Raw genomic sequence first — 23,061 nt, forward strand, 5'->3', positions numbered from 1 at the left:
CTTTTTTTCCCCCTCAACCACAATTGTTCTCTGTATTTGGATTTTCTTTCTGGTGGAGTTCAGTTTTGTTTGGTGGAGTTGGGTTTGTTTGGATTTCCTTCTCTTCATCCTAACCGTGTCCTCGTCTCTTTATTTTTCTCTCTCTCTCTCTCTGTGTCAGGTCCAGGGTGTAAGGGGAGCATTAGGTCTGAGAGCTCCGATGCCAGTGGACATGCAGCCACACCAGGGGCTGTATTACTACGAGACTTCACCCAGCCAGCCCTCCAGAGGGTAAGACGGCAGCGAGCACGGAGCGAGGCCTCCTGTTGCTTTTAAACAGCCGCAGCTCTTTTACGTGAGAGAACTCAAGAGAGTAGCGCGACATTTTCAGCAAATCTGATAACAATATAATCACCATCATTATTACACACACACACACACACACACACACAGAATGAGCTACAGTTGAGATTTTTCAGTGCTGCCTGGAAGATAAACCAGTGTTACTGGCTTTCTTCAAAAACAGCTGCAATATTTCTGTTCTGTAATTTACAGAATTTACATTCTGATACTAGTTTTATCTACAATTTCAAACTGTCTGGTCAAACTCAGCTAAATTATCTGCTTGGCGCTGATCTGCAACTTCTCCTACGACGACACAAGCTTGTCAGGTGTGGGTGTCGAGCAAATGATTTTCTCTTCCTGCAGACAAGAAGGTATTAAACTTCTGCAAAGAGTAGAGTTACTCAGGATTTAACTCCCCTCAAAAACCTCAATAAATAAAGTTTGTAGGTGTTTGTCGTGTACTTTTGTACTAGACCTTCACGTTTGTTGCCAGATTTTATGCTAAAAATGGCACAATGCTGTCATCTTTAATAACCAGAGCTGTTTCTTTTTTCTAATCTTGCTACAGATCAGCAAAATCTGAGAGATCTGACTTTTTTTGTATTTTATTAACAATAAATCACATCAGCTCTCCTAGAAAGCAGAGACGACTGATATCTTAGGCTCAGAAATCAATCACACAGATATTCTCAGGGTACAGAAGCTCAGATATGTCTGCAATTGTCGTGGACACAGTGCTAACTCAGCCCCTCACGCCTCCTCTATCCACCCTCGCGCCATCTCCCTCCCTCCCTTCTCTCATGCCACCCAGGTTGCGGGTGGACTCGGCCTCTCTCTGACAGCTGCTAATTACAGGCTGACCAGGCCCCGCTGCGCTCTGCATGACTGCCTCGCGCCCCACTCAGGTTACCCAGAGTGAGGGAGAAGCAGAGAGAGTTGGAGAGAAAGGTGGCTGGGCAGGACAGAGGAAGAACAGAGGAGCAGGAGGTGTGGGGAGAAAGGAAGATAGAAAGAGACAGAGAGTTGCAGAGGAAGGAGAGCGAGAGAAACAGAAAAGTATAACAGAAAGGATGAATGGGAGAAGAGAAAAGTAGGAATGGGAGGGAGGTAAATTCGGGGGGAACCAGCAGAGTGGATTAGAGAGGACAGATTAAGCTCCTGTGTGGAATACACGTTGTGGTAAAAGAATTAAAGAACTCAAAGGGCGACTTAGGAGAAGGTGGAGAGATGCAGTCTTTCCCTTTTAGAAGAAGAGCAACAGGGACGGAGAAAAGCAAGAAAAGAACAGGAGAGACCAATTTTGAGCTAACCAGTGAGAGTAAAGAAATGTCAGAGAATCCATTGAAATTCATGAAGACTGGAAAGTTCCAATGAAGATTCATGTCTGTAGCTTAGGGGAAAACCCAGATGAGTAAGTTTCCAAAGTTTAGGCCGAAATAAGGGCTGTGTACCATCTAGTGGTGGGAAGGACACAGCACAATAGTAGTTCTAGTCTTTAGGCAGTGCTAGTTTTTCCAGGCATGGAATAGAAAACATCTATATGTAATTCTAGCTTACAGGCTGGAAATAAAGCTTTCCAGTGAGTATAATTTTATCCCATTTATCAGGCTTTCATTTATTTATTGTGATTTTGGTTTAGATGACTGTTTAATCAGCATGACTGTAAATAAAATGATAACAATGCTACAAAAGAGTGCACAACAGTGTATCAGAAATCATTATCATTCCTTGTCACAGTTCCCTTTCAGAGTATTTGCAGTTTACACATTTATTCAAATTTCTTTTGCTGTTTTTCTCTGATGTTCGCAGCATAGTCCCATCAGATCAGTCTCCCTACAGTAATGCGTCTTCGCTTCGTGCTCCGCTCCTCGACGGCCCGTCCCAGGACTGCCACGCTATGTATAATCCCATGACTCATGGATCAGGACCAGGGCAGGGAATTGGCCCCTGCTTGGATCAATATATGAGGCACCCTCAAGCCCCACCACCCCACGGTATGATGGGCCACAGGGGTATGCCGCCCACAGAGGGTGAGTCAGAGTATCTTTTACATCTCCGTTAACCTCACAGCTGCTATTGATTTGGATTTAAGGATACCTGAGAGACTGAAACCAAAAAACAATGTACAAAAGGAGTGAACAGAAGTTAACAGTTGGCTGGCTTTACTGTGGAGATATAAATCTGGAGTGTGAGGTTGCAGTAAAACAGCAGGCGGGTGGATTACTCTAAATTAGTCAGTTAAATAAAGACGAACTAGAGCTAAAAGAGTTGTGTGCGTACAAATATATCCATATATAGATACAGATATGACTGAACACTTACTTGTTAATGAGTAACTGGTTAAATTTGTATGCATGTATGTTACATCACCAGTCATGTGTGGAATGTTATCAAAACAGTCAAATGAACCTCTCATGTGGCTGCTGATGCAAAGTACTAAAATGCTTTTCTTACATTTGTACCTCATGTTACTTATTTGCTATTTATTTTAATTTTTTTTTCTATTACCCCTAAAAGTCTAAAAAAAAAAAAGGGGTCCAGACTAGATACCACCAAGAAATGTGTCATTACAGAAAAGGTGAAAAGTTTTGAAAAAGTTTTACTTGCACAGCTCTGCAGGTCAGCCTAAATTGCTTGTGAGATTTTCGGCATGTGCGTGCTTCTTTCTGACTCTCTGAGCTGCAGCGACCCATTAATCCTGTCTTTGTTCCCCTACTTAAAAATAATGTAGCTTTTTGCAGCAGTGCATTTCAGTGTAATGCTTTGCAGGTGGTAACAGCGCCCCCTACTGTAACCAGAACATGATGTCTCATCACAATTTCTGCCAAGTTCAACATGGCTCTGATCAGATTGGATCAGGTGATGGTAAGGAAAACCTAAATTTAGATATTTTTTTAAAAAAAACCATCCTGAAATTTAACCCTTCTGCTTTCATTGTCATCTCTCCTGTAGGCTCGAGGTTCTCCACACCTCGTTCCATGCTTAAGCTAAGCAAAAAGCGAGCTCTGTCCATCTCTCCTCTGTCTGATGCCAGTGTGGACCTGCAGACGGTAATCCGGACCTCACCGAATTCCTTAGTGGCCTTTGTAAACTCTCGCTGCAACCCCAACGGCGCTAGCTCCTATGGTCATCTCTCTGTGAGCGCTATGAGGTCTGATATCACTTGATTTTATATGATTTGAAAGTCACTGTTATCCTCCTCGGTTACACCCTTTGTCAATAAAAACAGACCTGAGGTTAAATATTTAAAGTGGACCTATTATGCTCATTTCCAGCACCATCATCAGTCTGAAGCCTGAGCTGAAGGTTTCAGGGATTTTTTGTATGTACTCTGACCTTATTACTTACTTTGAACACATGCAAAATTGCCAGTCTGCAACGATAGATAGATAGATAGATAGATAGATAGATAGATAGATAGATAGATAGATAGATAGATATCCCTCTGAAGAGCATGGATGAACAGGTGAATAAACAATAAATAAGTCCACTTTAAAGTATTTGAAAGTAATGTCCTGCACGTTTGCTGACGTTTTTTCTTTCATGTTTAAATTGTGTTGATAATCCCTCTCCTCTCATTTAGCCCTCTTCAATATTTATTATCAGGTGTGATGTGATGACATCCCTTAAGCCACGCCAGATGGTGACACATGTTTCAGCCAAATGGTTTTAAATAATAAAAGCAGATTATGTGAAGTTGAACAAAATGTATTTCTTCATTTTTAAAGAATTGACAAAAAATACATTAAGAGTGTATTTCTAGCTGCACCATCTTTAGCAAACTAGCTGCTGATTCTCTTTAGTTTCTTATCAGTTCCCTTTATTTGTTTTTATCTCCCGCTCCACAGTCCATCGCTCGGTTATTCCAGCAATATAAATTGCCAGTCCAGACAACAAGGGTCCATGTATGGAGGAGGAGGAACACCTCTGGGAGGACACACACCAGGCCCCTGCCAAGCTTCACGTTTACCTCCCCACAATCCTCGGCTCCATGCTCCGCCCAAACACGGACACGTAAGCTCATTCTTTCACTCAGCACACCCTCTGCTTCTCATAGCTGGGAGAGCATAGTTGGGAAGTGGGAAGAGAAAGCGGCGGATAAATGACAAAGAATGAATGCATATTTTATATATACACATTTAAGTTTTGAATGAGGAGAAAGACAAAGATTATATTATGAGAGTATTGTTTTGCAGCTGAAGACAGAGCCAGGCCTTGGAGGTGCGATTGATGGCATGAATGTGAAGAGCCTGGAGGAGAGGTCAGAGGGAGATGTAGCTAGCCCTTCTTCCACTGGCACTCAGGTACAGTAATGATGATCATATGTCAACGTGAAAGAGATTCAAAAACAGTGAAAGTGCCTGAAATTATATATTTAATGGCTGAAAATATGTTGTTTAGATAATTGCACAAAATAAACTGGAGCTATTCTTCATTTCTACACATGTGTCTGCAGGACCCTCTTCTGGGCCTTCTGGATGGGCGAGATGATTTGGACAAAGAGGACGGGAAGCCTGAACCAGAAGCCGTCTATGAGACCAACTGTCGCTGGGAGAGCTGCAACAAGGAATTTGACACACAAGACCAGCTAGTTCATGTAAGACTAAGAACAGGGCTGCCAGCCTTCAGATACAAAGTAGAGAGAGGAACAGAAAGGAGGTTATATAATACAATACAAAACAAATTGCATTTTCATAGCTTTATATTATATATTGTAACAGTTAACAGTAAAATAGGTGAACTAACCCTTTAACTAGCTAAACTGAAGAGATGCCGTGGATAATGGATTAGATACAGTTTCTGTATGTGACCGCTAAGCTGTCTGAGAAGGAGAAAAGTACAAAGTTTAACTGACCTGTAGGATCCTCACTTATCATGCCTTACACAGAGATACCCAGCTGTTGCAGATGTTTACTAAATTCAGAGGAAGCAGCTCATATGGCTCCATCTCAGCCTAGCATCCTCGCCTGTCACACCAACCCTCTGCATGTCCTGCATCACACATCCATGAACCTTCTCTGTGATCTTCTTCTTTTCCTCCTGCCTGTCAGCTCCATCGTCAGCATCCTTTGTTCATTGTATCCACTATCTCTCCTCTGCACATGTGCAAACCATCTTAGTCTCTTGTCACTCCCAATGAAAGTCTCTTCAACTCTCCCACCTCCGTTAAGGATACACAAACCTTCACGTCCTGTGAAAGTTATGTCAAAAGGTAGTATTTAAGTATTTACAGATCAGTAATAGATGTTAAAATAAGGCAAACATCAACATATATGAAGTTAAATAGGCACACTGAATGTCTTTTGCATTTTCTGCGTTTTTATTTACCGTGTGTTGTGTAGAAGGACTTTAGTTTGTGTTCATGTGTAGCATAGAACTATAGAATGCTTCCATCCCAAAACATGTCATTGGAGTATCCACTATCTGTCACTAACAATGAATCTTTTTGTGTTTGCAGCACATCAACAACGAGCACATCCACGGGGAGAAGAAGGAGTTTGTGTGTCACTGGCAGGAGTGCTCTCGAGAACAGAGGCCTTTCAAAGCCCAGTACATGCTGGTGGTTCACATGCGCAGACACACAGGAGAGAAGCCACACAAGTGCACTGTGAGCACATGTGTTAAGTCTTTGCTTTGCCTCTTAGTTCTTGTTTCTCTTTCCTTGTCCAGATATCTTCAATTCCAACATGCTTCTGTGTTCCTGTGTACCTTGACATGCATACCATATATTATTTTCAGTGTGGATTAACAACCTTTTTTTATATTTTAAAACTCGCTTTACTGTTTTGAAGCTCAAATCTAATATTGTTATAGGACCGCAGGCTTGTTGTCAAAGCTTTTACAGACTCTAATCATCCCCTCTCTTGCAGCGTAGCTGTTGTAACAGTGTTAATTAAACAATTATGTATATTTGCTGTTCTAGTTTGAAGGCTGTAATAAGGCCTACTCTCGCCTGGAGAATTTGAAGACCCACTTGCGCTCTCACACTGGGGAGAAACCATATGTGTGCGAACATGAAGGCTGCAACAAAGCCTTCTCCAATGCTTCAGACCGAGCTAAACACCAGAACCGAACTCATTCCAATGAGGTAAGATTCACCTCCGAAAAGTGCTTAGCTATTGAATGTCACGTGCATGTTGCTGTGTAAGCTCTGTATTATTAACAGTGTTATTTGATTAAACCATGTGTTTTCTTCCTAAAGGGTAACATGTAACTGTTTTGTGCTGTTTCATTACACGCTTTCATGTAAAATAATTGTATAAATTAATATAAATGTATTGTAGAGATTCACATGCCAAGATACACAACATAAATTGGAAATAATTTCTATTTGAATCATAAGATTTTACATAGCAGGGAAGCAGCAGTAAAGTAAACTGTGGAATGCAAGGAGTTCACATAAGGTGCTTTTGTCTTTTACAGAAACCTTATGTGTGTAAAATCCCTGGTTGTACCAAGCGATACACAGATCCAAGCTCTCTGCGTAAACATGTAAAGACCGTGCACGGCCCTGAGGCCCACATCACCAAGAAACATCGTGGAGACACTGGCCCTCGTCCCCCCGGTTCAGTTATGAACCCTGGAGGTCCCAACTCTGAACTGCTGCTGGAGAAAGAAGAGGCACGCAGAGAAGACTGCAAACTATTGGCTCCTGAGACTTCTCTGGTGAGGGTTACAATTTGTTCTATATCATTCAAATGAATAACATAACAAAACTCCAATGTAGTGGAAAAAATAGGGACCCCTTCCATATTTTCTTATTAAACTTTATCCCATTTTTAAAGTTAACTTTGTCTCTCACATCTTCCAGAAATCCCAACCAAGCCCTGGTGGTCAGTCTTCCTGCAGTAGCGAACGTTCTCCACTGGGGAGCACCAACAACAACGACAGCGGTGTAGAAATGAACCCTAATGCAGCCGGTAGTCTGGAGGACCTCACAGCATTGGAAGATGGTGTTGCAGGTGGAGGGGGAGGTGGAGGGGAGCCGGGAACAATGGGAATGTCAGCACAGGCTCTGAAGAGGCTGGAGAATCTAAAGATTGACAAGCTGAAGCAAATCCGCAGGCCAACCCCTCCTGGACGCGGTGGCAGCAACAAGCTTCCTGCAATACCTGGTACATGGTGTCATAAAACAAGTTAAAATCAATGCATAAACATAGAACTACAACTGCTGAGCTTAAATATACCTTAGATTGTTACATTAGCTGTTCAGTAATGTTTTCACTGGAACACACTGAATTTTTAAAAAACTAAATAAAATATTGTTAATTTGTAACGATTTAACACTTCTAAGCTGTTTCCTCCTGGATGTTTGTTTTCAGGTCCAGGGGAGAGTATGGGAATGTGTGCACCTTCTCCACTTCTCTCAAATCGACGTGTTATGGAGCTGTCCAATCATGAGCTTGGAGGGGGAACAGTTGCCTGCTCTACTAATGACAGGAGAGGAAGTGGCACCAGCAGTCTAAGCTCAGCCTACACCGTGAGCCGTCGTTCCTCCATGGCTTCTCCTTACCTGTCCAGCCGACGCTCCAGTGATGGCTCGCAAATGGGAGCAACGGTTGGGGGAGGATGTCACCTTCTGGGCGCAGAACAGGCTGGGGGAGACCCTCTCTCTCCTGAGACCAATCGCAGAGGAGCTCCATGTCCTGGAGGCGGGTTGCCCGGCCTTCCTAATTTAACCCCAGCTCAGCAGTACAGCCTAAAAGCCAAATACGCTGCAGCCACTGGTGGACCACCACCTACTCCTTTACCTAATATGGAGCAGCCAGGTACTCCTGGCAGAAGAGGAGGTGTTTTGAGTGAGTACCATGGTCAGCCTTTGCCTCCTTTCCTTCAGCAAGCTGGTCCTCGTAGGCATAGCGCCAACACAGAGTATGGCACCGGTGTTATCTACCCTCACCAAGCTCCAGGTAATAACAACAGGCGAGCCAGTGACCCAGTTCGTGCCGCTGCTGACCCTCAAGCTCTTCCCAAGCGCTTCAATAGCCTTAATAATGTAGCCATGATGGGCCGAAGGAATGCACTGCAACACCGTGGCTCTGACACCAGCCTTGCCCGCCATATGTATTCCCCCCGGCCTCCGAGCATTACGGAGAACGTAATGATGGAAGCTATAGGTATGGAGCCCCACCACGCTGACAACAGGGATCGCTCCATGATGTTGCCACCTGCAGAGAGAAACTTCATGGGATATCAGCAACACAATCACACCCTTGGAGGAGTAGATGGAGGTCCCATTTCAACTCAGCTGTCCCCGAGCCATGATGCCCTGAGCTGCCCCGAGAGGGGTTACATGCAGCGGCAGTACCCGAGCCAGGGAGGGGACGTGACTGCCAGCGCTGGTGTAAATCCAATGGCACAGGCAAGACCTGTTCATTCAGAAGGCATGTCGAATGCACTTCTGCAACAAGCTGAGTACAGTATGAGCAATTGCCAGCTCAGTCCCTCTGGTCCCCATTACCCTAGTGTAGGCCAAGGTGGTGACGCTGGAGGTCCCTGGAATGACACCCATAGCCAGGTCCAAACATCCAGCCATACTCTTCAGAACCAGCAAGCTATGCAGTATTCAGAAACTAGCTTGCACCCACAACAAACGCAGGCTCACTTCAACAATCAAACAGGCCTCTACAGCAGTTCAGATGGAACCCACAAACTCATAATCAAGCCTGAGCAGCAGTTCCACCCTGGGATGGGAGCTGGAGATGCCTGTCAGAGCGCTAAGCTCCATCATCAACGCATGCTTCTGCAGCAAACGCAGGGTTACCCACAACAAACAGGGCAGGTAATGATGAGGAACTCTAACAACCCCAGGTGTGACTTTCAAGGGCCAAACCAAAACCCTTTTCCCAGTGGAGAGGGATTAAGTCTGGGCTGCGCTGGCTCTGCACTGGCTGATGGTCAGAGGTCAGAAACCCCAATGATGCAGGTAAAGGAGATGATGGTGAGGAGTTATGTGCAGTCCCAGCAAGCACTCATGTGGGAGCAGCAGCAAGAGCAGCAGCAGAGTGGATTAAAACCTTCTCCTCTCTCTGACAATATGGATCTGAGTGGTCAGGCAGCGATGATCCAACACAGTCCACAGCACCAAAACCAAAATCTTTATTCCAGCCAGACCTATCCTTACCCCAACCAGAACCTGGTCATGAGTCCTCAGGCCCACAGCCGTGTGCCAAGCTCAGTAACACCTAAAGACCAGCAGATGGCAGGTCTCCAAGGTTCATGTTATAACCAGGAAATGGTGGTCCCCAGACCTCCTCAGGGCCGAAAACCTCTCAGCCGCCAGAGTAGTCTGTCACAGGTGGGAGGAGGCTACCTTGGCAGCCCACCACACCTGAGCCCTGTCCATTCCACTTCCAGTCCCAGGCGAGGCGTTCGACTTCCTCCTGTCCAGCATCCACAGCATCCCCAGAGTGAAATGTTCTCTCCTTCCAACAACAACAACGTATACTACTCGGGTCAGATAAACATCGGTATGGAGAAAAACATGGACGCTCAAAACGGGCCTTGTCTTAACCAGCAGCACAGTATGGGGTCCAGTCTGGACCCAGTAGGTGGCACAAAGTCCACCCCTTTGGCTAACTATCCTGAGTCTGGCCCCATTTCAAACGCCCTAGAAAACTTGGACTTGGACAATGCTCGCATAGACTTCACTTCCATCATCGACGATGCCGACTCTTCGTCGTTCAGCGATGTCAACAATCCCATCCAAGATCAACCGGGATCTTCGTCCCAGGCCTCATCCCGCCTCACCACACCCCAGACTTCTGTCAGCTTGGCTGCAGGGTCTGGCCTGTCTAACATGGCTGTGGGCGACATGACATCCATGCTAACCTCACTAGCTGGGGAGAATAAGTACCTGAATACACTGTCTTAGAAGACAACTCCTTGGCAGCTATACAGAAATTAAGGCTAACAATCACACTCTGGCCTTTACCAGGTTAAATGCAACCAGCCTGAGGTTTCAGAAAAGAAAACAAATTCTGTCCCTTAACATGATTTTTCTCTCGTACATTATAAGAAAACTGAGTTGTGTAAAAACAGAAAAAGTTTTAAAACAGAATAAAAATCTGTGCTGTTTTATACCTGTATGCTTTTATATGTAAACTGAACATCTTTCGTATTTTTAAAACCAGGATCCCGAGCTGGCGAGCATCTTTTAATACTTCTCTGGAAAATTTTAGTTGAGACCAAGCTACTATTGTGATCCCTCCACACAGGTCGAAATTTTACAAATCCTCACCCAAAAACCTTAAAACCAAAGGTGCCTGATCAGCGTCTCGCAGTTATCTCCTGCTGCCTCGGTACTCGGTGTTTTTCTGTGCCTGCACACGGAGCTGTTTGCCTGAATGACGCTGAACTTCTTTCTGAACGGGCATTCCAGTCACGTATGGAGCACAGAAGGAAACATGTAAATAAGTTTATACAGCGTGTCATGTATGTGACATTAGGTAATACCCCTGTCTTAATGGACTGCTTGGTTTCTGAAGGCTAATGCTGAGGGATGTCATAGTAAAATGTTTGACAAGTTAAGAGAAAAAATGCTTTTAGTGATCGTGAAATCATTTTTCCTTATCGCTGAGGATTTCTTCCTTATCAGGAGCAACACAGTATGCTACCAGAGCAATGTCAGTATTCCCACACAAACACACTTTCCCCTGCACGTGACCGCACAGAGACACTCAGGATGTGTTTGAATCTTTGGTGTTCATATTACATGTATGTTGTAATTGCCTTTCCAGACAGAGAGTTTGCACTCCACATGTTTACTGTAATTATTCTTAAAGCAGCTGTGTATGTATTTTTTTCCATTTGTGTTCATACAGTGAGCAAAGCTCGAACATAACACGTATCCACAATCCCCACTACATGTCAACATGTGTAATATACTCAAACATCCCTTTACTCAAAGTTAACCTCAACTACAGCTCATATGTGACTCAGCTGAGTATGGTGGGTATTCAAGCTACTGGATACAAATTGACTCAGCTGGTCTGTACAGATTATTAATAGTTGCCTAACTGTTGAGAATCTGAGGTACATTCAGAGTATGGTGCTGCTGCACTTTGGCTCTAATCCCAAAGAGGAGTTGCATGAAAAATGCTGCGTTAATAGTCCACAACAGGGCATCGGCATGAGTGGGTTTTTTTTAAATAAATAATTGCTACCACTGTTGTAAAATCGTCATTTTCTTGGCACACTGAGGTACTTTTGTGCAACTTTTGAGCTGTATGATGCAGAAGTAGGCTGCAGCGCTTTATACGAGAACTAATTTTATACTGTGGCTTTGCACTGACTGCAGCACTGTGTGTCTCCGTCTCTTATTACTAATAACATGAACCTCTTGGTTTTTTTTGACAATAAAGAATATTTGCAGTATTTTTTTAAAATAGTCATTCAAGAACACACCTGACCGTGCCTACACTCAGCAAAGCCACATTAAAGTATTGATGAAGCATTTCACATGACTTTTCAGCTCATAATAATAATGATGCCACTGTAAAGTTTACTAAGCATTAGCAGGAACGGGGGGAGAGTACAATCTACCAAAGACATCTACAAATGAGAAAAACATGCACAAATAGTCTATTTTTAACACAACACTAACACTAGAAATAAGGGCATGAACATTGACTGATAGTGCTATGCTTTAGAATGTATGAAATGTTTTGTAAAAAAAAAAAATTGTCTTTTTATATTAATGAACTTCATGGATGTCGCCTTCTATGTGTGTATTTTTTTATGTAACTGTCACCTTTCATTCTGACTTTTTTGCTGGCAAAAGAATATCACCTGTAGCTACCGAAAATTAAAATAGCAGCAATAACTATATTAGACAAAAGCCCAAGTGTTATATTTTGTGTACAATTTTCTACATTTTTATACATATGTGCTATATTTTACCATTTTATGAATAAACATGTTGAGTTTGGGATGGATGCAGAATGTTTGTGGTCCAACTTTTCTGTTGCATGTTTCTTGTTGTGTGATGCAGTTTTGTTCCACATATGCTCAAATGAGCAATATGGAGTTGTTGTTTTTTGTAGTGCTCATGTGTTGAAGAGTGAATTATGCGTTAAACATGGATCTAGGTTAACAAACACAATTGTATATAAAGAGGATTTAATATTTGTCCTTGCTACAAGCAGTCTTTTTGTCTGGTGAGTTAATGCAGTGACTCCGTTTCTCCAGTAGAGTGCAGTAGAACATGAGGAGCGTGGGCAGACACTGTAGGCTCTTTAAATTTAATTCTCTGCAAACGAAGACCTGATAGCGTTGCTTGCTGTACTTAATCTGTCACTCCCGCGAGGGCTTAAATGGAATTACTCTTCCAAATTATTCAAATTTGGTCTGTCCAAACGACCAAGCTGAAGGCTCTGGTCCTAAATCATCAGTGTTTTTAATCCCACAGACTGTTTCCATCTAATTGTTTTTATTATTATTAAAACCTCATAGCAGTTATGTGTTATGGGTTTGAGCGGTCTGCTAAGTCGATGAGCAGCGAAACTGGCTGGACTGGCTCTGTGGTCAGTGGGCACTGTGGAAACGCAGTGGTAGATGGTGGTGTGAACATGAGTCAAGAATAGTTTAAGCAGAAAGTCTTTTTCCCCTCAGACTGGAGTAAAATTAGAGAAAACGGAAAAGAAAAGTATATTTCCTCCCTGTAATAAACTTGCGATTATTGCTGTATCCTGGGACTCCACGAGGTATCCTTCCGCCGGGACGAGGAGAACCATGTACACCTGTTCAAACTTCACCTCTAAACACTGAGCGACTGATTAAAAGAAACATTATGAATTTTGGTAAGTTGACCATAAGTCGCAGTTTACGTTATTGTTCATGTTTTGTCGTGAAAATGCGCCCAACCATAGTCCCAGTCAAAAGGTCAAAACGAAGGCATTCGGTTTTCCTTACAGGCGCGTGAGCTGTAGTAACCATAACGTCATTAAATAAAAGCACCGCGCGAACGAGCCAAACCAGCTAACTGATTTATAACTGACTGCAACTTGTAATAAAGTCACTACAGGCAAACTTTTAAAACTGAAATATTAGAATACCAGTGTCACCTCCTAATAACTACTGGTTACACAGATTTCTCCTCCTTTGACCAAAATAATTTGTCATTTAATCGATTCTTCTTCTTTTTCTTGATAAGCCCGAAAAGCTGATTTACATTACAGAGCTGGCTTTCTAAGATGTTGTCACTACCTTTACTTTCTCCAGTGGCTAATTTTGATCCGGGGCCCCAGTGTGCTTAGACTATATTGGCGTTGCGGTGTTGTGGCATGGCACAGCAGACTCACGGGCAGCCACTACAGCCTGGCAGTGATACTGAAGCTGACTCATTTGCTCCAAGGCAAGGGGAAGTTTTACTGAGGGACTACTGATTTGCACTCTGGCATATCCAGATTTGTGATTTGAAACAATAGCTCTGTTTCCACAGAGGGGTCACATAAGGTGTTTGCAGAAGCATCTATGCTGAGAGAGGACAAAAAGAAGAATTACACTTATAAATAAATGCACATACACATGCACATGTTAGTGCAAAACAAACTTATTTTACCTCGCCCATGTACACTTAAGAGGCCACCTATAGATGCAACTGACAGAGATGGGCTCTATAAAAAGTAGTAAAATTTCACCCTTTTAAAGATAATGCCTTCTAAAAGACTTGAATGGTGCTCATTTTAAAGGATTTACTGCAAAGCTTTAGTGGTTACACTGTAATCTTGCTTGACAAAATGACCAAATCTAAAGCGCACTGACCTGCTCTGATATGCTCAAAATGGGCATTATCCTCTTTCTTCTTTCAGACCAAAGGCTTTGCGAGGCAAAACACGTCTCCTTTCACCAAACCAGAGCAAGTGCGTGTCAAAAAAGAAAAAAATCTAATGTAATAAGTCAGATGGCAGTAATATCAAGATAGTGTTGTTGCTCGTCTGTAATGTGGTCACCATTTTTCTGTGGCGAATGGAAATACCAAAATAAGAACAGAGTTTTTCAAATGCAAAGAAGTGGGCAGCATAATGACTTTTCTCTTTTCTTGTCTTGCCATTCAGAAGAAGGCTTTTCTTTCCCTTTGTCACTTAGACTGGCATATAATTAACTCCTGCTTAATATGCTGTGTAAGGGCTCTCCTCCCCATGCAAGAAGCTTTGAACCCACAGACCACAGATTGGGACAAAACCCCAGTAGGACTGCTTCCTTCATGTGTGTGTGTGTGTGTGTGTGTGTGTGTGTGTGTGTGTGTGTGTGTGTGTGTGAGAGAGAGAGAGAGAGAGAGAGAGAGAGAGAGAGAGCGGTGTTGTTTAAGCATGACAGGACAAAACTCAAACTATACCACCACAGTGTTGCTCCACCTGGGTGTAGTCAGTTTATGAAAATAAGTGTAATATAGCGCATCTTTTTTTGTTTGTTGAATAGATGCTTTAGCTCAGGCAGCACGTGACCTTCAACCAAAATTTATAACCTGAGTGAAATCACTTCACGTTTTGCTTGGAAAAATCCACCTATCCATCGCATCGACGTGGATGTGGAGGTATTTAAAATTTACAAAAAAAGAAAGAAAGCAGCTCCCAGGACCTCTGAGGCACCTCTGCACCCCTGTGACCCTCATCTGTGCCAAAGTTTATTGCCCCTCCTCATCCACCTCCTCTCCACCCTCTCCTCCATCCATCCTACCACAAAGAGCCATGATGACCCTTGTGTCCTTCTCTTTCTTCTGCCCTGTGCTCCCTCCCCACCTTCAGGATGCCTTCTCTTCCAGAATCCATTAAAGAAAAAAAAAACCTCCTCATGTCATGATGGCAAAGGAATGAAAGGGGAATGTATTTTGGGATGGGGTATAGGTCTTGTTTTAAATGTAAAGTTGAGCTCATGTAGTGTTGGAAAAAGTAACAAGATGGAAGTAATTTGAGTACTATAAAAATGCCTATATATTTCAAATATATCCCTTAAGGCTTATTCTGATTCTTAAAGTCTGCTCATTCTGGTTGGCTACTCCGTTTGCTGTTGGGTTGCCTTCTCGTTAAAAAAAAGTCAGTGTGTATAATCTCCCTTTACTTCTCCATCTTTAGCCTAACTTAATCTGGGTCACTCTGTCAGGTCCCTGTTTGTTTGCCCCACGTGGACTCCCTGCAGCGGGACACATTATGCGCCGTGAAAAGCTACCTGGTCGCTCTTATTATGCGGCAAAGCCACTCAAAGGTGGAGGGGGCAAAAAAAAAAAAAAGAGCCAAGGTAGGGGTCCTGAACGCTACGTTAGAGTTTTATTTCGGATGTTTTTTCAGTTGCAAAACAGATTACGGTGCAGGTTGCAACACAAAAGACTGTCAATGCATCACTTCCTACAGCCATCCCAAGCTGAATAGGGCGCAGGACGGGGTCCACTCCGGGATACTCGGGCGCAGGTGCGACTGCGGCTTGAATAATAGCCAAGCCGTAAAACACGGAGGGGAGGGGGAAGGGGAGGGGGGATGGGCGGTGGAGAGGGGTTATATATACCTGTTGTCATTAACCTGCATTTAGTGTAAAAATGTTGCAGACTGAGCCTATAATTTAGTCCCAGGCAGAGAGCCTACAGATTCAAGTAGAGACGTTGCGCCTACTGTGGTGGCTCCATGAGAAAGGAGCTCACGCTGCAGAGACAGGGAGAGCCTTTCCTGATCAGCTAAATTATAAAAAATTACACCTGCAACGAAGAGAACACTCTTAATCCCATCACCAAATCTCACCATTGTTTTAAAAAAAATCTTAATAATAACTGGCCCCATAAACAACCCAGCCTAATTCACCTTTAACTGCATTAATAATTTATAACATTTTCATTCATCTCAGCAGCTGTCTTTAGATAATGCATGGAGGAACATTTTCAGTATGGCCAGTATGGCTTTAATTTTTCCCCAATAGATGGAGGCAACGAGGACCTTGTCGCTTTCGGGGTAGAGAGGAGGTGCAAGGGAGCAAATTCGAGATATGCTGTCAAAGTGTAACAGAGTCGGGTCTTTTGTTTTTTGTAACTGTCAGGCTGTATGAGCACTCGGACTGGGGAAGGTGTATGTTTACGATGCCAAGACTGACCTCAGGGCCAGCCTCTGCCGCTGACATCACTCCTTAAGGCTCGTCGCCTTCGCTCGCGTGGGAGTCCCATCAAGGTCTGAGGCTCCCGCTGTGACCGAAGGCGATGCTTCTACACCATTCATTCTCAAGGCAGCCACTCAGGACACGCAGTCGCACCGCTCCCCAGACAACTTTTTATTTTTTCCTGAAAATAAACAAAGCCCAAAGATGACAGAAGAAAGTCGGGGAAAGCGTAGGAAACAAGCCAACCCCAGGAGAAACCGAGGTAAGAGGCGTGAAGACGAAAACTTTTTGAAAAAGTTGGTAATGATGTTGGCGTGTTGCTGCAGCGGGCAGGAGCCCTCACTGAGAACTGCGCTCGTTTCTTGTGTGATTTCCAGATGAAAACTACACTTTCTTTTAGCCCCCGTTTAGTGCTGTTCTGTATACTATAATTTCATGCTTCATACGCTTTTTTTCCCTTACATGTCTTGTGAAAGCCTTGCAGATTAATACACAGGGATGAACCGTCAGTTTCGGTCTGGACCACAGGGATTATTCTACCTGGGAATTCAAAACTTGTGGCTGCTCGCTTTTAAGGAAAACTTTTGGACTTTTCTTTACTGATTTAAAAAGAAAAAATCATTTCTAAATAAAAAGAAAAAGCACAAAGAACTATATACAGCCCAATAAACTGTAATGAAGTCGGATAGACTATTTAATTTATTTTCCTTACTAGGAAATCCTTGTTGTCAAACTACATCTTACAGTCCCCCTGTTATGTAGTGCAGTGCGCTTGGCTCGTACGCAACCTCTGACACGCAGTTTAGTTGCTTTTCACGCGGAAAGTTAACCTGCTCTGACACTGCAGCTTTCTAGGTTTCAGTTCCCTTATTTTTTACTGTTGGATTTTTTTTAGTTTGCAGCAACTTTTATGCAGTTCGATATTCTTTTGTCTGCTGGTTGTCAAAAATAGACTGTGCAGCATCTGGAGAAAAAGGAAAAGCTTTGAATTAGTGTCCTGCAACTAAAAAGGGTTTTATTTAAAAAAAAAAAAGAAAATAAAAGTACACATTAAAAAATATGTACATTAAAAAACAAAATTTCTAAATGTGATTCAAAGCAGAAATTCCTTGTGCACAACTCTTCAGCTCTGCTATGGTGCACAGTTAACATTTTTTATCTTTCTCTAATTCTTTTGTGATTATCCATCTTGATTATCAAGAATTAGCTGAAAGTGTCAGTTGACCTTGAGGCTTCAGATCTTGTCAGTCTCTCTGCATGCACTTCCCAAAACTGTTCTAAGAGGAACTTCAAGACTGCATGCTGTATTTAGAAAGTTTGTTAAGACGCTGCTCTGCATGCAGCAAGCAGCACATGTTTGTTTGTCGCTCTTCAGGTGTGTGTATCCTTGCTTCTGTTTGTGAGTTCTGATAGGCACACATTTAAAATAACAGTTGTTCTTCCAGCCTTCTAATAAGGACTGAAAATATATGTTGGAATCAAATCCTACTTCCCTAACCCCGGACTCTAAAATTATCCACAACATTGAACACTGAATGTTTCTCGAACCCTAAATTTAACTTGAAACCCCTTTCTAAATATATCAAATGGAAACCTTAGACTAAAACCTCTGAATTATGCTAATAATAATGGAGTATATATGCTGCTGGCACTTCACTGCAGAGAAAGCCATTACTCTAAATGGAAATGAATCCCCAGGACAGAAAGAATTAAGTTGGGTTAGTTTGGGCTCTTTTTTTGTCATCTCAGAGCATATTTTGTCATTAAAAAGTGGCCAGGGCAAGGGCGCACACAAACACATGGATGGAGTTTCTTTTAAGAGCCATCGCAAACCATACACTGCTGTTGTTTGCCTCAGATCTGGCATGCAAGCGCGACAAAGCTAGCTGGTGTAAGGAGTTGGTTTGCTCGTTTATTAGTTTGGTTTAAGTGCTTCCTCATTTTATTCATAAAGGTGTGAATTCTAGCAAAGCGTCACCAGGGTGAGATCCTCTCTGACCGCTCAGCTTTAACGGGTACTCGTGTGTGCATGTGCACACACACACACACTCTCACCTTTGACTGTCACGATGCAGTTTGTCGACCGACTTCACTCTGTTTCACAGATCAACAGCATCACGCTACCGTGAAAGCTATCAGCTAAAAAGCACACTTACTGACAAGGACCTGTCACTTATCAGGCCACCAGAAAAAAACTGTCCAGTTTTTTCTTTTTTTTTTTAAATTCTTGCAGTGATCGTAGAGAAGAGATAAGCATCACCTGCTGTCAGTTTCCAGTAAAATTTATTAAGTAATAGGATCTGAAGAAATGAAGGCATGTTAAAAACGAACAGGAACTGAAAGGAAACTGATTATGAATTGATATTAAGCTTAGTCACATTAACTCATGTTGATGGATGTTTTCCGTGAAACATCTATTTTTAGGCTCTCTTTTGTAATTATTATCAGTGCTTAGTGCACCAACCAGAGTACTTACACAAAGTATAAGCCACAAACACATCAGTGCATGCAAAGAGGGGTTTTTTGCGTGCAACATGCTTGCTGCATGTGCATCCTCATGTTAGAGTGCAGATGTGTGTATTAAAGCAGGATTTGGAATGTGCTGGGCTGGAGGCGGCTGTGCGAGGAGGGAGTTAAAGGTCCTTGATAAAACCAAATGAATTTGGCAGACCCGACTCATAAGACAGAGATCTGGGGATCTCTTCCAAACCAGAAGAAAGAGAAAAAGCACTAACTTTTCTTCCCTCTCCAAGGCGCCCATTGATTATGTCTCTGTCTACCCCAATAAAACCGTCAATGTTCAGCAATATCGAGCAATGTGAGGAAATTACAACTTTTCATTCCTGGCAGATTGGAAACAGTCCCGCGATCAAGACTGGAAACCTATACAGTTAAACCTGTATTTACTGATCTACCAGTTAGAGTGTGAGAATTAATTAGCCGAGAACACAGCCATCAGCTCAACATCAGGCCTCTGTACACAGCCAGTGACACAGATGCTGAAATTGTCGAAGAAGAAGAGTAGTGAAAGGGATTTGTGAGAAGTTATTTCAGTTTCTGTAAAACAGACGTAATGAAACAACTCCTCATATCTTATTTTCTCTTATTGCATTTGTTTGGCATAATTTATTCTAACTGTATCTGGGCTTTCCCCTGAGCCATTTCTTGCCAGAACAACATTGTCACATGTGATCAGACTGAATCTTTGCTTTCAGGACCGTGCACACCCTCACAAACATATCTAGTTCTGCTGCTTTGCACTTTATGTTTTGTTGGTTCATTAAAAAACTCACTCTGTCGTTGAGTGGATGTGCCTGTTTAAGAGAAAGCTTTCTCTCTCTCTCCCTTTCTCATTTTCTCCTTTTTTTCAAGTGCCAATATATTTAAACTCCTTTCCCCCCTTTCTTCTTTCTCCTTCATTGATTTCCAAACCCCAGTCTTTGTATGCAGCTGGGGCCCAGCTGTGTGTCTTTGACTGTGTATGTGTGCGCATACGTGTGTTTGTGTGGGTTTTTCTGGCACACCGCTGCCACAGTGAGCATAGCACACTGTACACAAAGGATTTGAGCAACAAAAAAAAAAGAAAGAAAAAGGAGAGACTGGGGGGGTGGGGGGAAGCGTTGGAACGTTAAAGGCTGACGTGCTTGTACTGTACAGAGCGGAGGGGCTGGGCCTTTTGGACCAAGCCTACTTTAATGGCAGATGTATCGGCGCTCTGGGATGAGGGGTGGGGAGAGCGAGACAGCAATGAAGAGCTCAGGCACCACAGTTTATTACCAGGACTCTTCAAGGGGCTCAGCTCAGGCGTCAGAACCAGCGGGTGGGAGGGACAGAAGAAGACGAGAAGAGAGGAAGATGACAGAGGTGGGGAAATGATGGGGTTGACAGAGACGGTGAAAACAGCTCTTCGGTTATAAAAGATGAGATGTAGGGTTTGAGGGGTGTGTAGGGTAGAAACAGAGGAGTCACGATGGGCGATGGATCAAGGACAATCTAAGCGTTTCCTTGTTTGTTTCTCAAACGTTCCCACAGCTCCAAGTGTCACAGATTTCTCCCGTCCTTGCTCTGCGTGTTTGATACCCGATCTACACGGCAGAAATGGGGAATCCCTTGATTGAGTCCCTCTGGAATTTTTAAACATGCTCATTCAATTATTGCTCATTCTGATGTTTCCTACAAAGCCAAGCCGCCAAAACAGTCTCATGTCTTACTGTACGTTCATGCCGCACGACTGCCATAGCAGGGATCCTCTCCAGCAGCGATTACTTGGAAAATATTGCCACTGCAATGATTAATTAATGCAGTGCCGTGGTTTCTTCCAATTTTTTTCAGCTGTTACAAAAGCGTCCCTTTCAGGGTATGGCAACAAAAAGTATGCAATTAATTTGGAATCGCTGGGAGATGCTTGCAGTAATGAGGGTTTCATTCAAACTGCACCACTCTGATTCTTTTGTAGAAAAATTGCAACTCCGTTGTAGTTATGAAGAGGCCTCGGTAGACGGAAACTCGAGAAGTGAGTGTATGTCTGTGGATCACACGTTTCAACTGTAAGATAACACTGCTGGCCACAAAGCATATGAGGTGTGTATGCATGTGTGTGTGTTTGTGTGTGTTTGTGTGTGTATATATATATAGGTGACTGGGCATGTACTTATCACATATTTAACAACAACTGTATTTTCACATTGGAGATTCGAGAAAGTTTAACACACTGTATACCCTGATGCTGCAAATCGATTACCTTCAGTACATTTGCAGTCTTATTATTATGTTCTTTGACATTGCTTTGGCACTGCTCCTCAACATCAAGTCTATTTGTGGATCTTCTTTTACTGCAGGCAGCCTGCGTTTGTGTGTTTGATATGCTGCACATGTTTGACAGAAAAAAGAGGTTAAAACTATCCAGATAGGCAGGCTCTCTGCATACACTTTATAGATATGTGCTGTTTTTATCACACCTCAAATTAAATTTGGAAACCCTGCTTCAGCTGTCATGTATTACAAGGGCCAGATGGGTGGCAGAGAAAGAGAGAAGAGAGTCAGAAAAAGAGACAGGGAGAGAAATGAGAGCAGCCTGGCAGGCAGGAAGGCCCCCTCAGCTGGCTGAGAGCGTGCCAGTATATAAAGGAAGCAGGGCAGGAGATTGAATGAGGAATAGTTTGATATGAGGTCGAGAGATGGACAGTATTTGTGGGCTCTGCCTTGATCACCGCTAAGGCGAGGCCACATAACACCTGCCAAAAAACACTGTCTGTGGATTCATCAGTTTAACACTTTTTTCTTCTTTTTAATCGCTTTTCATCTGCTCTTGACAGAGTTTACTTTTTTTTGCAGGGGAGGAGGGGGGGGGGGGTAGGTTTTTAATGTCTTTAAGATGAATATTAGTCAGTGCTTAACTCATTTCTGGTGACTAAAAATGTTGTTTCATTACCACAGTATTGCAATAGATAGGTTAACCCTTGTGTGGTGTTCGTATTTTTGTTACTCAGCCAGTGTTCATGGGTCTGGTGGACCCGCTAGAGTTTTGGCTTTCCAAATTAACACTATCAAACAATTTTATGTTAAATTACTCAACAGATGTTTACTTCATCCCAATTACAAGACATATGAACAGCAAACATGGTTAATTTTTTCCCTTTACCTTTGTTAGATCACATTTATGAATTAATGTGCTTCTCGTTTTTCTTTTATATAAAATGTTATAAATAAATCAGTTATAATCAAGTGGAGTGAGTGGAAAGACACAACACATTTACACGTGAAAAAATAATTAATTGTTTAATTTTTCTTTTGAAAAAAACTGAACACGGGTCTCACAGACCCGAACACCATACAAGGGTTAAACACGTGGTGCATGTGAACTGCAAGTAGAGAGTCTAAAGTACATAAAGATTGGTAAAAGGAATTAAAGGAGCTGTGGTTTACCATAGTGCTGTTTTGGTATTCCTTATGTGTTACTCAGAACTTTGTAGTTGTGTTTACCATGACCTGGGGGCAGTGTCAAAAATATGATGAGCTTGTTCATGCCATTGTTGATCTTTTAGCCTGGCTCCTGCCAACGGAAAACCAAGTGCAAAACAACAAAATCAATAACAAGGAAAACTTTCCTCTGCAGCTTGTCTTTGCCTCTCATCTGAGCTTTTTTTTAGCATTTTATTTTCTCCTTTTAAAAAAATTTCACTTCTTTATCGATCTGTTGTTACTCCATCTGTATAAACTCTGCATTGGTTAAATTCCCAAAATTCTTCTCTATGAATAAAAACCATAAATCCAGCTTAATTATTTTTTTTTTTAACTGTGTATGTAGCTTTAAAATGCTGCATTATTATGTGGTGTAAATGCTACAGTACTGTGCACTAGTCTTGCACCACCACACATTTATTTATCTTTTGCTAGAAAAATGCAAAATAAGTGCAGCAATTTATTGAAACATTAGCAAGCAAACATAAACAAAATACTATATATATCCATCCATCCATCCATCGTCATCCGCTTTGTCCGGGGTCGGGTCGCGGGGGCAGCAGCCTAAGCAAAGAGGCCCAGACCTCCCTCTCCCCAGCCACCTCCTCCAGCTTATCCGGGGGAACACCAAGGCGTTCCCAGGCCAGCCGAGAGATATAATCTCTCCAGCGTGTCCTGGGTCTGCCCCGGGGCCTC

The 23,061-nt window shown here is 42.8% G+C and overlaps 2 protein-coding genes across 6 annotated transcripts in view; both read left to right on the forward strand.

Moving 5' to 3' along the window:
* Window positions 1-12,267, forward strand: part of gli1 (GLI family zinc finger 1) — a 54,211-nt gene extending 41,944 nt beyond the window's left edge. For 3 of the 4 annotated variants that reach the window (XM_085407526.1, XM_085407525.1, XM_085407529.1), the window contains 12 exons: window positions 161-270; window positions 2,134-2,354; window positions 3,094-3,189; window positions 3,277-3,475; window positions 4,173-4,338; window positions 4,521-4,628; window positions 4,781-4,921; window positions 5,783-5,932; window positions 6,248-6,412; window positions 6,748-6,990; window positions 7,136-7,439; window positions 7,647-12,267. In XM_085407526.1, coding sequence (XP_085263652.1) covers window positions 200-270; window positions 2,134-2,354; window positions 3,094-3,189; window positions 3,277-3,475; window positions 4,173-4,338; window positions 4,521-4,628; window positions 4,781-4,921; window positions 5,783-5,932; window positions 6,248-6,412; window positions 6,748-6,990; window positions 7,136-7,439; window positions 7,647-10,198 — 4,416 coding nt within the window. In that variant the 5' untranslated portion in view covers window positions 161-199 and the 3' untranslated portion in view covers window positions 10,199-12,267. Of the gene's footprint in view, window positions 1-160; window positions 271-352; window positions 1,904-2,133; window positions 2,355-3,093; window positions 3,190-3,276; window positions 3,476-4,172; window positions 4,339-4,520; window positions 4,629-4,780; window positions 4,922-5,782; window positions 5,933-6,247; window positions 6,413-6,747; window positions 6,991-7,135; window positions 7,440-7,646 lie in introns of those variants that run through there. The other variant, XM_085407527.1, reaches the window with a different exon arrangement.
* A 4,103-nt stretch (window positions 12,268-16,370) lies between these two features.
* The window catches only part of LOC146670549 (zinc finger E-box-binding homeobox 2), a 28,534-nt gene continuing 21,843 nt past the window's right edge, over window positions 16,371-23,061 (forward strand). For both annotated transcript variants that reach the window (XM_085407530.1, XM_085407531.1), the window contains exon 1: window positions 16,371-16,666. In XM_085407530.1, the coding sequence (XP_085263656.1) occupies window positions 16,609-16,666 (58 nt within the window). In that variant the 5' untranslated portion in view covers window positions 16,371-16,608. The remainder of the gene's footprint in view (window positions 16,667-23,061) is intronic.

Source organism: Rhamphochromis longiceps, linkage group LG5 (genome assembly GCF_057381845.1).
Source record: "Rhamphochromis longiceps isolate RC_006_pf linkage group LG5, R_longiceps_female_GT1.1, whole genome shotgun sequence".
Classification (NCBI taxonomy): Eukaryota; Metazoa; Chordata; class Actinopteri; order Cichliformes; family Cichlidae; genus Rhamphochromis; species Rhamphochromis longiceps.